Raw genomic sequence first — 15,545 nt, forward strand, 5'->3', positions numbered from 1 at the left:
GCTCCTGGCAGGCACGGGGGACCATGTGGGACACCGGGATTCGAACCAACCACCTTTGGTCCTGGATCGGCTGCTTGGAAGGCAAACACCGCTGTGCTATCTCTCCGGGCCCATAAGCACAATTCTTTTTTTTTTTTTTGGTTTTTGGGTCACACCCGGCATGCTCAGGGGTTACTCCTGGCTGTCTGCTCAGAAATAGCTCCTGGCAGGCACGGGGGACCATATGGGACACCGGGATTTATTTATTTATTTATTTATTTATTTATTTATTTTGGTTTTTGGGTCACACTCGGCAGTGCTCAGGGGTTACTCCTGGCTCTACACTCAGAAATCCTCCTGGCAGGTTCGGGGGACCATATGAGATGCTGGGATTGGAACCAACATCCTTCTGCATGCAAGGCAAACAACTTACCTCCATGCTATCTCTTCGGCCCCACCCACATATTTTTTTAATGCCTACATGCAATTTTACTAAATGCATGCATTTTGCCTACATGCAAAATTACTTTCTTAAACATCGAGGTTTACCAGGTTGTTCATAATATAATTGTTTTTTTTTAAGTTGGTCATGAATCAATTTCAGTCATATAGTGAAAACCAGTGCACATTTCTCTCGCCACCAATGTCCCCAGTTTCCCTCCTGTCCTCTCCACTGTTCTCTCCCTTGCTTGCCTCTGTGGTAGACATTTTTCTCCTCCTCCTCATCTTTTTCCTTCTCTTCCTCCTCTTCTCTCTCCCTCCCTCTTTTTCTTCTTTTAGACACTGGTTTGCAATATTGTTACTGAAGGAGTATCATGCATATCATTTTATCTCCTTTCAGCACCTACAGTGATCATTTCCAACCATCATTGCCATTAGTCCCTTCTCTGCCCTAACTATACTCCCCTGTTATTTGTGGCAAGCTTCCTACCATAAACTGGTCCTCCTGGCCCTTGTCTCTATTGTCTCTGGATGTTATTACTATACTATCTTTTTGTTTTGTTTTGTCTTTGTGGGGCCACACGCAGCAGCACTCAGGGTTACTCCTGGCTCCGCACTCAGAAATCAATCCTGCAGGTTCAGGGAACCATATGGGATGTCAGGGATCAAACTCGGGTAAGCCACATGTAAGCCAAACGACCTACCTGCTCTACTATTGCTCTGGCTCCACTATCTTTTGTTGTTGTTGTTGTTGTTGTTGTTTTTGGGTTACACCCGGCATCGCTTAGGGGTTGCTCCTGGCAGGCTCAGGAGACCATATGAGATGCTAGGATTCTGCATGCAAGGCAAATGCCCTACCTCCATGCTATCTCTCTGGCAATCTTTTTTATTAATATATATTTTTTTTCCACAAATGAGTGTGATCTATTCTATGTCTATCCCTTTTCCTCTGATTCATTTCACTGCATAATACTTCCCATATCCATCCACATACAAGCAAATTTCATGACTTCATTTTTCCTAAGAGCCTCCCCATGACCATAATCTAGGTTTTCATAAGCCACAACCTTATTTCCATTTGCTTTCTTTCAAAGACAAAAAATTGGTGAGAACGGAGGTGGGAGAGGAGGGAAGGAGGGCCTTATGAAAAACATTATGGAATCAAATGTACTGGTAATGAAGTACCCTATAACAGAGAACATTTTAATAATTGTTAAAAAAGAGAATATTGGACCCTCGGAGAGATAGCACAGAGGAAAGGCGTTTGCCTTAAATGCAGGACAGTGGTTTGAATCCTGGCATCCCATATGGTCCCCCGAGCCTGCTGGGGGTGATTTCTGAACGTAGAGCCAGGAGTAACCTCTGAGCACTGCCAGATGTTACCCAAAAAACAAAACAAAAAAAAAAAAACACAAAAAAATAGAATCTTTGGGGTTGGAGCTGTGGGGCAGCGGTAGGGCATTTGCCTTGGATGTGGCTGACCTAGGATGGACTGTGGTTCAATACCCAGGCATCCCAAATGGTCCCAAGTCAGGAGCGATTTCTGAGCACAAAGTCAGGAATAACCCCTGAGTGTCACCAGGTGTGACCCCCCCCCAAACAAAGCAAAAGCCAAAAAAAGAGAAAAAAAATCTTTGCTTTTATTATCTATTTTGATTATATTTATTCCAGTAGCGAATTTTTTTGTACATGTTTGCTCATCAATGAATTCTCAAAGCCTACAACAGTGCCAGTAAGACAATAAGTAATAACTGAATAAATACTGAAAATCAAAACAGAGTAATCATAGTGAATTTCTTGGATTAAGTGTAGAAAAAAGATATTATCCATCTTTATTTGGTACCTAGATGATAGGCAATAAATACTTTTGTGACAAGATAAATTTTGTTGTACAAAGAATCCTATGAAGAGACCCTAAATACAAATCCATTTGAAATCCAACCTCACTGTCATTTTAACACTAATTACATACCGGCCTTTTAATGCATTAAAGAGTCTGATTCCATCTGCAGGGCCACAAATCTGGATCACATCATCTCTGGTTAGTTTCAATAAATCTGCTCCTGGAATAAATATAACAAAATAGGTAATAAAAGCAAATATTCTCTTTGCTAATGATTATGAAAATGGGCTATTATTCAGATAGGGACCCTTAAATATTGAGCCAGGAGTAGCCTCTGTACAATAATGAGTGTGACCCAAATCACTCTTCTGACCCTCCCCCACAACACACAAGTTGTATAAGGGCAGAGAGATGTCCATACTGCATGCTGGATCCCCAGGTTCAGCCCCTGGCAGTGCATGATTACCTGAACACTACTGGGGAATAACCCCTGAACATGGTTAGAAATAGGTCCAAAACAGTGTCAGAATAACATATCATTAAATAGAATTTAAATTATTTTTGTGGGGGCCACAATTCATGGTATTTAGGGGCCATGTTTCAAGGACCATGTGGTGCAAGGACTCAAAGTCAGGGCTTACATACATAAAGCCTGTGCTGCAGGTCTTTGAACCATATCTCCTGACCAAAAGGTCATCCATTTAATGTATTTTTATAGCAGCTGCAGCTATTAAGAAGGTCTGAAGGGTTCTATGAAATTCTTTTGGTCGCCTTATGTGTACTACAGGGACTAGAGAGACAGTTTAGAAGGCAAGACATTTTCCATACATGAGGCTGATCCCGGTTATATCTCTGGCACTGCACAATGTTCTAAGCATCACTAGGAATGATTTCTGTGTGCTGAGCCAGGAGTAATCCCTGAGCATAGCTGGTGTGGCCCAAAAATCAAACCAAACCAAACCAAAAAGTTCAAAGAAAAAAGATGCACAAAGATAGCCTCCAAATTCTCCCCTTCCCTCCATTTCTCTCTCCTCTTCCCCTTCCCTCCCTCACTTTCTCTCTCACTTCCTTCCCCTGCTTTCTTCTCCCCCCTCACCCACCCTTCTCTTCTCTCTCCACACAAACATACACATTCATGAATACAGGGAAATCCTAAAATACAAAGAAATATTCCATGTTCAGAAAAATAAAAGGGCAAAGAAGGAGCACTATTACAGGAGGTGGTGCACTTGCTTGCATACACCCAATCTGGGTTTTATCCCTCAAGCACTGCCAAGATTAATTCTGAGTGCAGAACCAGGAGTAGTAACACCTGACCATCGTCAGGTCTGACCCATAAACCTAAAAAAATATACATTTTTAGGGGCCAGAGAGATAGCATGGAGGCAGGGCATTTGCCTTGCATGCAGAAGTGACGGTGGTTCGAATCCCGGCATCCCATATGGTCCCCCGAGCCTGCCAGGAGCTATTTCTGAGCATAGAGCCAGGGGTGACCCCTGAGCACTGCCAGGTGTGACCAAAAACAAAAAACAAACAAACAAAAATAAACTTTTTTAACCTGAGAAATTTGTGAATAGCCTTGTGAAGGTAGAAAAACGGTTTCGATGTAGCCATTGCTGAGCTTCCTGAGGTGTAGTTGTTGGCAAGAGGTTCTGAAAGAGATAAAGCATATTTGGGGTGGGGCAACGAAATAATGATACCTTGTACCATTATGTACATAGAGCCAAACAGATCCACATTGAGACGATAGTAGCCTTCCTTTGAAAGTATTTTACACCATACCTCAGTGTTCTCTCCAACCATGTATGAATGCCCATGGATTCTATCCTTCTCTGCCCCACTAAACTGTTAGCTCCTGACTTAAATTCAAGGCTCATACATTATGTTTCCTCTCTAAAGCCCTTAACAGGGTATCTAGTAGAAAGTCAAATTCAAAAAATGTTAGATGAATTAAAAAAAAATAACACTCTAAAACTGGTACACTGTTAAAGAACTGCACAGTCATCAAAATATTACTTAAGACATTGTAAATAACATTTCACTTTAGACTTACATCTGTGACTGGTGGGGGTGGCTCTGGCTGGTGATTTGGTGAACCATTTCTAGAGAAACATTGAAAAACAAAAGGATGAGTCCATGGCACACACTAAGGTTCACCATTTCAGTCTTCATTTTCACACACTTCATATGTGAGTGATTTAAAGGAATCTTTGCTCTCATATAGCCCTACTCTTGATTCCAATATTTGTATTATATGTCCATTTAATATAAAGACTTTTCTTTTTTTTGGATGGGGCGGGGGCTACACCTGGTGATGCTCAGGGGTTATTCCTGGCTATGCGCTCAGAAATCACTCCTGACTCGGGGGACCATTGGGACGCTGGGGGATCGAACCTTGGTCTGTTCTAGGTTAGCCGTGTTCAAGGCAAATGCCCTACCACTGCACCACCACTTCGGCCCAATGTAAAGACTATTGGAGAAGAAATGTTCATTCCATATGTTCATCCAACATTTTTGGGGGCCCACATTCAAAGGTTCTTAGAGGTTACTACTAGCATAGTGCTCAGAGGCCTCCCACATGCAAAGTGTGTGTTCTTGCCCTTTGAGTTATCTCCCTTAGTCATACACATTTTGGGGGGGAGAGCCACACCCGGTGACTCTCGGGAGTTACTCCTGGCTATGTGCTCAGAAATTGCTCCTGGCTTGGGGGGCCATATAGGACTCCATGGGATCGAACCGCAGTCCAGCCTAGGCTAGCACTGGCAAGGCAAACACCTTACGGCTTGATCCACCACTCCAGCCCCAGCCATACACATTTTTATCACTGCGAAAATAGTAAACAAAATCCAAACAATTCAATAAGTTGGAACTGATCAAATATTTGAAATTTGGAACTGGAGAGACAGGACAGCAGTAGGGCATTTGCCTTGCAAGCAGCCTATTCAGGAAGAACAGTGGTTCGAATCCCAGCATCCCATAGGGTCCCCCATGCCAGGAACAATTTCTGAGTGCAGAGCCTGAGTGCCACTGGGTGTAACCCAAAGTACAAAAAAAAAAAAAAATTAAAATCTATGATACAATGTGACTGTATATTTATATGATAGATAATATAGTTATCACTCTTTTGATTCGGGGCCACACCCAACAGTGCTCAAGGGGAACTATACTAAATGCTGGGGATTGAATCTGGTTTGGCTGCATGTAAGGAAAGCACCCTACCCACTATATTATTGCTCCAGCTCATATGATTATTATTTTCAGGAGTTAGCTTGGGGTCCTAGTTGCAGTCCTAGTTGGTCTAGGACAGTGGTCGGCAACCTGTGGCTCTCGAGCCACATGTGGCTCTTTACACTTTTAATTTAGCTCTTCTGCGTGCTGGGCGGCTGCTCCAGGAGTCAGGACACTGCTCCTAGCCTCTGTCAGTGCGTGCCCTGTGTGGCTTTCAAAGTAAATTTCAATTATAGTTTTGGTGAGATTTGGCTCAGTTGAAAAAAAAAGGTTGCTGACCACTGGCTAGGACACTAGGACACAATGTCAGGAACTCGGGGCTCTCCAATGCTTCTAGCCATCTTCTCATGCCCACCATCATTCTGGGAGGGTGGGCCACTAGTATTCAGAGTACTTGGGTGAAGCTCCTTGCAATAATCCCAGCTGTGCAAGCCAGATAGATTTTTTTTTCCTTTGTTTTCTGTTTGGTAGTACTCAGGGGTTACTCCTGACTCTGCAATCAGGAATTACTCCTGGTAGATTCTGGGGACACATGGGATGCAAGGGAGGGAACCCAGGCCAGCTCCCTGCAAGGTAAGTGCCCTATCTGCTATACTATCACTTCAGCCTCTGTGTTCAGTTATTAGACTTATTTCCCCAGTCCTAATGTTTTCATTCTTGGTTGTTTTTTTTTTTTTTTTTTTTTTTGGTTTTTGGGTCACACCAGGCAGTACTCAGGGGTTACTACTGGCTCTACTCTCAGAAATTGCTCCTGGCAGGCTTGGGGGAGCATATGGGATGCTGAGATTTGAACCACCATCCTTCTGCATGCAAGGCAACACCCTACCTCTATGCTATCTTTCCGGCCCTTATTGTTACATTTTAAATACTTAAGCAAATTTAAATACTTTTAGAAGTAGACTGAATTGACAGCCTACACTGAAAAACAATCATATAATATACACATTTAGTAGCCTATTCAAAATTTTCAAAAATTCAAATTATTCAAAGGCCTATACGGAACATATATTAAATATTAAATGCTAAGGTTATGAGACAACTTATTTTTACTGGAACAGAACTCTGTACAAACTTTTAATTATCTCTGACAGGAAAAGACAACAGATGAGATGAAGTGCACCACACAGGAAATTCCAAAACCTTTTTTTGGTATCTTCCCCAAGATTCAAATTATCAGCTGTTAGGACCACTCTTTAAAAAGCAACAAGAGGGGCCGGAGAGATAGCATAGTGTCAGAGAGTTTGCCTTGCACACGGCCAACCCAGGACAGATGGTGGTTTGATTCCCAGCATCCCATACTGTCCCTGCCAGAAGCTGTATTCTGAGTGTAGAGCCAGGAGTGACCAATGAGCGCCACTGGGTGTGGCCCAAAAACCAAAATCCAAAATGAATAAATAAATAGATAAAATAAAAGCAACAAGCGGGGCTGCAGAGACAATACAGCTGGTAGGGCACTTGCCTTGTGTGTGGCTGACCCAGATTTTATACCTGATTACAGAGTTAGGAGTAATCCCTGAACACCACCAGGATGGGTATGGCCCCCAAGCCAAAAATAAATAGATTAATAAATTAAATGAATGATTAAAAAAAAAAAGCAACAAGATGCATTTTACCATTTACTCAAGTGAGTCTCAATTCTAGATGACCATTTCGGAGAAAGTATGACCAGGATATTAAAAGAAAACTAGAAGCACAGTGAGAAGTAAAGGGAGAAGAACAGGGAAAAGTGTAGAGCTCAGAAAATAAGGCCCTTCATCACTAATGACTCTCTTCATATGGTAAAAAAAAAAAAAAAAAAAAAAGAAGAGAGTCTCTCTAAGTCTCTTTACAAGATAATACAAATATCAGTTAATACATTAATCCATCAAAGGCTAACCATAGAGAAGTGTGCAATGATTTGGAAAGAACTTATTTATGGAGAGATAATAAAAAAATGAAGACACTTTAGGACAATCATGCTTCCCAGACTTACCCTTCCCCTAGAGAAAAACTGCTATGGGAACTGCTGAAACCAGGTGAGGGGGAATTATTGACGTAGGTGATCTCAGGCCATGGAGAACACTGAAAACAAAGGATGACTTACACATGGAAAAGAACAGAGAGTCTAGTCTTCACCAAAATACTAGTCCTTGAATAGTGCAATTTTGATTAGCAAATCAATTTTGTATGGGGGAACTATTATGAGGACAAGCCACAGGGCACAGGAGACATGTAGGGCTGGACATTGAATCAGGACCTCACACAGACAAGGCATGTGCTCTAACACTTGATTAGCAAACTTACTTGTTCTGAACATCAAGATTGAGAGATATATTTAGGACAAAAACATTTTGACCACACTAGAATAGACATGCTACTGTTTATTAGAATGATATAGAGTAGGCTGAGAAATAGTACAGGAGGTTAGGTGATTACATTGCACATGCCCAACCCAGGTTCCATCCCTGGCACCCCTTTAGATCACCAGCACCATCAGGAGTAGTCCCAAGCACAGGGACAGGAGTAAGCCCTGAGTACTTAGGTTTGGGAGTGGGTAACAGCCAAAAACAAAATAAAATAATACAGAGCTTTGTATGAGTTTAAAACATTGAGCTAAAATATGTATATATTGCAAAATGCTTATATATATATATATATATATATATATATATATATATATATATATATATATATATATATATATATATATATATATATATATATATACACTGCAAATTTTTCTCCCTCCTATTGTTACTGCAGTGACTAGATGTTGCACACATGCTCAGTGATGGTGCTCACAGGGTGGCATATTTGGCATTTGGCTGCAGTGTGCACAATCACAGATGTGCTGCTGGCATTTATTATATTCTGGTGCACAATCACATGCTCACTGAGGGCTACCCAACAGGTATTAGTGCTCGCACATTTTTAGTTGTGGTGCTGGGAATATACACTCACACACATCAGACTGAAGTTTGCTGAAGACCTTATACTTTATTGAAGCACCTGGGCTCCCAGACAACAAAGCTGCAGAGATAGCATTTGGTACATGTGGGTAGTACTAGGTATCAACTCTTGGCCTCATCCTTGCAAATCAGGTGCTTTTTTTGCTGAGTTATCTTCAGGCCTCTGAATTTATCGTGAGTAGGGGTGGTGAGAAGGAAAGTCACACACAGTGATGCTCAGGGGTTACTCTTAGCTCTGCATGCAGGGATCCTTCCTGGTGATGCTTGGGGGACCATATGAGATGATGGGATTGAACCTGGGTCAAGTTGTGTGTAAGACAAGTATTCTGGCCTCTGGAAAAAAATTTTTTTGGGGGGGGACACATATGGTGGTACTCAGGCATTACTCCTGGCTCTGAGCTCAGAAATCACTCCTGGCAGGTTTGGGGGACCAAATGAGATGCCAAGGACAGAACCCTGTCAGCCACATGCAAGGCAAATGCCCTACCCAGTATGTTATTGTTCTGGGCCTCTGGACCCTGGATTTATTTTTTTGAATTGGAGCCACACCTGACGATGCTCAGAAATTGCTCCTGGCAGGCTCGGGACCATCTGAAATGTCGGGAATCAAACCCGGGTCTGTCATGGGTCAGTTGTGCACAAGGCAAACACTCTACCACTGTACTATTTCTCTGGCCCCATTGATCCTGAATTTTTAAGAATGTGGTTCAAGTGGTAGAGTACATATCTTGCATTTGGGGGCACTGGGTTCAATCTGCTGGGTTTGCCCAGGTATGGTCCCAACAACAGCAACAACAACACACTGACTAAAATGATCAGCACAAAATATCCTTTTACCTCTGTGAGAATAGTTGTCTCATATGAAGGCTGATATTTTTCCTTTTCATGAGGTGTCCGTTTCTCCATTTTCTCTCTATCTGTTTTTTGTTTTCTGTCTGCACCTTTAGGCTAAAATGAGAAATATTTGTTTTAACTCAGGTATTCAAGTATTGACCTAAAATATGATTTCTAAAACCTATAAAGTCACATATGAAACAAAAATGTATAATGATATAAATATACTGGGAAGCTGAAACAATAGTGCAGTGGATAGGGTACTTGTCTTGCAATGTGGCCAACCAGGGTTCAAATCTTGACAACCCACCCTGCTAGGAGTAGTCCCTGAGTACAGAGTCAGGAGTAAACCCTGAGACAGTCCCAAGAAATTGAGGCAGACTGGCATGGCAGCGGGGTCCTCTTTGACTCAGAAGAGCCATTTTTACCCCAGGTTATTATGCCCGAAGAAGGACATGGCTGTTCCATTTTATTCTGTTGCCACACATTTCTTCTGGTTGATGAGCCCCACAGCACCACATAACAAACACCCTGCAAAGATCATAATGGGAAAGCAATGCAAAACCTCACCACATTTAATGAAGATAGTAGTTCTGAAGATCCAACTAATATCAGCCACTTATATAAGGACTTGAGAAAGGAAATGCTGAAATTATTCAAGGAACTCAAAGAAACCATGGAAGGGACAACCAATAGGGATCAAGAGGATATGAAAGTAGAAATGAGAAAACATCAAACAGAAATGACAAAACTGAAAGATCTTGGCAGGTAAAATGAAAATTTCATTAGAAGGCCTCACCAGCAGAGTAATAGCTGCTGAGGACAGAATAAATGAACTCAAAGATAAGCTAAGTAACACCTCCAGACAAAACAAGTTGTAAAGAACCTAAAAATAAATGAACAAAAGATGGAAGAAGTCCTCAAAATAAACAAACAGATGACAAAAGAACTTTGGAATGAATTCAACAGAAACAACATAAGAATCATTGGGGTCCCAGAGAGTCAATAAGAAAACCCATATGAAAAAGCAACAGTCATAGATATCATTGATGAGAAGTTCCCAGAGCTGAAGAGTGCATGCCTCAAATCCTGGATGCTCAAAGAATAATAGAAGAGACTCAAATAAAAGCATCCCAAGGCCAATCCTAGTCACAATGAAGAGTAAGCCCTAAGCACAGCCAGGTGCGGACCTAAAATGTATATAATGGATATATAATATCTAAAAATAAACATAAAATCTAAATATAAATCTAAAAATATAAAATCTAAATGCTTGATGGAATAGAAAAAGAGTAAGAGCTATAAAAAGAGCAAGGCTCTAGACAGCTCATTTGAAGCTAGAGATATATTCAAGGGGTGAGATTCTCCAAAGCATTACACAGACTTCAGTATAATTTTTTTACTAAATTTAAAAAATACAATATATGAATCTATTATTAATAGTATTGTAATACTGCCTATTTTTTAACTTAAAAATTTTTTTGCTCCAACGTCCAGTTTGTTAACTTAAAAATTTTTTAACTTGGGGGCCAGAGCTATAGCACAATGGTAAGCCATTTGCCTTGCATGTGGCCAACAAGAATGGACCCTGGTTCAAATCCCAGCATACCATATGGTCCCTAGAGCCTGCCAGGATCGACTTCTGAGCACAGAGCCAGGAGTAAACCTCTGAACGCTGCCAGGTGTGACCCAAAAATCAAACCAAACCAAACCAAATAAAATAAAATAGGGCTAGAGTGATCAGAGAAATATTGATCCCTGGTATACCATGAGGTCCCCTAAGCCATGATGAGTTATTTCAGGAAAAAACTTGAGAGTCAGGAAAAGAGCTTAAAGGATGGAATGGGGATGGATTGCGCAAAGGGCACAAAGGCTCTGCATTCAGGTTTGATGCCTGGTAGCACATGCTTCCTTGAGCAATTTGTATGAAGTCCTGAGTACAATCTGTAGTATGGGGAGGGGGACCTGACAATCCAGAAAAAAACAAAGTCTTTCACAGCAAGAGACAAAAGAAGAGCATATCAGAAGATTGATCTTATCAAGAAAGAAACCTGGGGCTGGAGAGATAGTATGGAGGTTAGGCATTTGCCTTTCATGCAGAAGGTCATTGGTTCAAATCCCAGCATACCATATGGTCCCCCATGCCTGCCAGGAGCGATGTCTGAGCATGGAGCCAGGAGGGAGGGAGGGAGGGAGGGAGGGAGGGAGGGAGGGAGGGAGGGAGGGAGGGAGGGAGGGAGGGAGGGAGGGAGGAAGGAAGGAAGGAAGGAAGGAAGGAAGGAAGGAAGGAAGGAAGGAAGGGAGGAAGGGAGGAAGGGAGGAAGGAAGGAAGGAAGGAAGGAAGGAAGGAAGGAAGGAAGGAAGGAAGGAAGGAAGGAAGGAAGGAAGGAAGGAAGGAAGGAAGGAAGGAAGGAAGGAAGGAAGGAAGGAAGGAAGGAAGGAAGGAAGGAAGGGAGGGATAAAGACAGACTCTCAAATCAGCAGAATAGAATGGAATATCCTGAGACAGATCCCCAGGCTGCCTTTACTCACAACAAATAGCTGAGAAGCATGGGATAGGGAGAAAAGATCTATAGTCCTTATATAGGGGCAGAAAGATACAGCAGGTAAGGCACCTGCAACTGACCCAGGTTTGATCTTCAGCATCCCACATGGTCCCTAAGCCTGCCACAAATAATTCCCGAGTGCAGAGCCAGGAATAAGCCCTGAGCACTTCTGGGTGTAGCCCAAAGATGAAAACAGATAAAAAAAAAAAAAAATAAATAAATAAATAAATAAATAAATAAATAAATAAATAAATAAATAAATAAATAAAAGTGCTTGCTTCAGCAGCACATATACTAAAATTGGGACGATACAGATAAGATTAGCATGCCTGGGGCCAGAGCAATAGCACAACAACAGGTCATTTGCCTTGCATGTGACCAACTCAGTACAGACCCAGATTCAATTGCCAGCATCCCATAAGGTCTCGCGAGTCTGTCAGGAGTGATTTCTGAGGGAAGAACCAGGAGTGCCACCAGGTGTGGTCCAAACAACAACAACAACAACAACAAAAACAACAACAAAAAGATTAGGGGCCGGGCGGTGGCGCTAAAGGTAAGGTGCCTGCCTTGCCTGCGCTAGCCTTGGACGGACTGCGGTTCGATCCCCCGGTGTCTCATATGGTCCCCCAAGCCAGGAGCAACTTCTGAGCGCATAGCCAGGAGTAACCCCTGAGCGTTACTGGGTGTGGCCCAAAAACCAAAAAAAAAAAAAAAAAAGATTAGCATGGCCCCTGCATAAGGATGAGAAAAAGGAAACAAAAACAAATGGAACCAAAATAAACATTACATAAACAGTTCACATCTAAGAGTTTATTAACAAACCACACTGTTAGAAAACTTAATGATTGCTGAGCCCCCCCATGGTGGCACACAGACAGCCACACTATTCTCCCTACAAGTCCTTGATAAACACTGAGTAGCTGGGACTGACCCCAGTTTCTAAAATCTACCCTCTAGTATGGGTTCCCCAGCCACTACCTGTGGCTGCTGCTTTGTCCAGGGGCACTTGACTCACAGATGAATCCCAGGCATTGGCAACCAGATTCTCAGTCACTGTCTAGGTCTGTTCAAACTCAGTGCCATAATAGGAGCTCATGATTGAAATCCCCAATTGTCTAACAGGCCTGCTGAAGCACAAATCCCTATATCCAATCTACCTGATTGGATATGTAACAGAGATAAAGGTACTCAGATACAATGAGAAAAAAAGACGAAGTCTAGGAGCAAGGGAGAGAGCTTACAGGGCTACATTCCTTACACGTGCAATACCAAGCATTTATAGTTAGTTCCTTAAAAAAAGAGAAAAATTTTCTTTTCTTCTGAGATATACCAGGCAATATACTCAGAGGCTACAACAGATGCAGCACTTGGGGACCATGCCAGAGTTTGATTCCTAGCATCATGTTTCCCTCACTTCCAGGTGTGGCCCTAGTGGTCCGAGACCTCCTCTGGCCCAATTGGACAAATATTGCAGGGAGTAGTTACCATGAATATTGATTGGGAGAACAAAAAACAAAAAAGAAACCAAAACAATAATAAAAAGGGGAGGGGAAGCAATAGTACAGAGGTAAGGCATTTGCTTTGCACACTGCCAACACAGGATGGACCCTAGTTTGAATCCTGGCATCCCATATGGTCCCCCGAAATGACTTCTGAGCACAGACAGGAGTAACCCCTAAATGCGCTGGGTATGACCCAAAAACCAAAAACCAAAAAAAGAAAAGAATAAAAAGGAACCTTCGAACCTGATTAAAAAAAAAGGGGATGGGGGCGGAGAGATAGGATGGAGGTAAGCCGTTTGCCTTTCATGCAGAAGGTCATTGGTTCGAATCCCGGCATCCCACATGGTCCCCCGAGCCTGCCAGGAGTGATTTTTTTTTTTCTTTTAGGAGTGATTTCTGAGCATGGAGCCAGGAGTAACCCTGAGCACTGCTGGGTATGACCCAAAAACCAAAAACAAAACCAAAACCAAAAACAAACAAAAACAAAAGAACCCTCAATACAAGAGATATGCAAGCTACCTTTAAAGGACTTTAAAGCAACAATTGTAATAATGCTCACAGAAATAATTATCAATGAAAAAGAACTTTAACAAGTTTAGAAAAGTTCAAACAGAATTCACAGAGCTAAAGATACAATAACTTAAGTTACAGACTGTTGCTTTGAGCATTCTTGAAGAGAACACCACCAAGAGTTAAAAACAAGCAAAGGAATAATAAAAACCAAAATATGAGGCTGGAGCAATAGCACAGGCGTTTGCCTTGTAGGCGGCTGACCTAGAATGGACTGTGGTTCGATCCCCCAGCGTCCCATATAGTCCCCCAAGCCAGGAGCAATTTCTGAGCAAAGAACCAGGAGGAACCCCTGAGTATCACCAGGTATGGGCCAAAAACAAAAACAAACAAACAAAAAAAAACAAGAAAAAGATACAGGAGAAGGATAGTTACTCTATTTTCTGGCTTATTACTTCTTTTTATTTTCATTATATTAAATTTTATTTTTTAGATATTGTATTTATTGATCTGGGGTATGATTTGGGATGGGAGGGGATCTCAGAAGTATGCTCAGGAGGCACAAAGGTCCCAATTCTTGGCCTTCTAGTCTGACATACAAGAGCCAGACAATGTGGTGCTCAGGCCCTGCAGTGATTATCCAGGGGATTATCCAGGCCATGCCGGGGGCCTCCAGGTCTTCTCAAGGGGAACCATGTGATGTTTAGAATCAAACCTGGTTGCCACATACCCTCTCTTTACCTTAGATTTTGTTTTTATTTATTTTGGGTCACACTAGTAGCATGTGGGTCTACTCTGTGCTATAGGGAGTCACTCCTAATAGAACAGAAGACTGTGCAGTACTGGGGATCAAAACTAGGCTTCTGGAATACAAGCAATTGTCTATTAAGCTATCTCATTTTACCCCTTTATTTCTTTGTTTTAAAAAGTTATACTGTTTAAAATTAGTGCTTTAACTAAGTTCCTCTTTGCTTGGTGAGTTTTTATTTCTCTTCTACTTAAATTTTTCTTTTTTTTTTTAAATTAGGGGCTGGAGCGATACCATAGCAGTAGGATGTTTTTACAGGTGGCTGACCCAGGACAATCCTGGGTTCAACCCCCTGTGTCCCATATGGTCCCGAGCCAGAGGCAATTTCTGAGCGAATAGCCAGGAGTAATCCGAATGTTGACTGGATATGGCCCAAAAAAAAACAAAAAAAAATTTTAATCATTATTTTTGTTAATCTTTATTAAAATGAAATCAAAATACAAAATTACATGATATATACAATATACAAAAGCAAAAAGAAAGTATCCATCACACTAGCAAAGCTGAAATTTCAACTGATTATTCTATCCAAATCTAAATGTTTACATCCAAGATGTCACTGGTCACTTCTTTTTGTGTCTTATTGAGCGCTGGAAACAGTTCTTGTATCATAAAGGTAAGTTAGTTGCTTTTTGAGAACTAGCTGCTGTGCGTCATTAAAAAGAAGTCTGAGGGCCCGGAGAGATAGCACAGCGGCGTTTGCCTTGCAAGCAGCCGATCCAGGACCAAAGGTGGTTGGCTCGAATCCCCGTGTCCCATATGGTCCCCCGTGCCTGCCAGGAGCTATTTCTGAGCAGACAGCCAGGAGGAACCCCTGAGCACCGCCGGGTGTGACCCAAAAAAAAAAAAGAAGTCTGAACCTTCATTAATTTATTCATTTTTGGTTTTTAGGTCACACCCAGCGGC

The 15,545-nt window shown here is 41.9% G+C and overlaps 2 protein-coding genes across 2 annotated transcripts in view; one reads left to right on the plus strand and one right to left on the minus strand.

Annotated features, from left to right (window-relative positions):
* Window positions 1-15,545, plus strand: part of SLC4A8 (solute carrier family 4 member 8) — an 829,308-nt gene that overhangs the window by 344,128 nt on the left and 469,635 nt on the right. The gene's annotated exons all lie outside the window — the stretch shown is intronic.
* TFCP2 (transcription factor CP2) overlaps window positions 1-15,545 on the minus strand; it is a 76,143-nt gene that overhangs the window by 7,035 nt on the left and 53,563 nt on the right. The window contains exons 7-11 of the mRNA XM_049783423.1: window positions 9,277-9,387; window positions 7,464-7,552; window positions 4,317-4,365; window positions 3,822-3,915; window positions 2,393-2,483 (exon numbers count right to left, since the gene is read on the minus strand). Of these exons, the coding sequence (XP_049639380.1) occupies window positions 2,393-2,483; window positions 3,822-3,915; window positions 4,317-4,365; window positions 7,464-7,552; window positions 9,277-9,387 (434 nt within the window). The remainder of the gene's footprint in view (window positions 1-2,392; window positions 2,484-3,821; window positions 3,916-4,316; window positions 4,366-7,463; window positions 7,553-9,276; window positions 9,388-15,545) is intronic.

Source organism: Suncus etruscus, chromosome 11 (assembly GCF_024139225.1).
Source record: "Suncus etruscus isolate mSunEtr1 chromosome 11, mSunEtr1.pri.cur, whole genome shotgun sequence".
NCBI lineage: Eukaryota > Metazoa > Chordata > Mammalia > Eulipotyphla > Soricidae > Suncus > Suncus etruscus.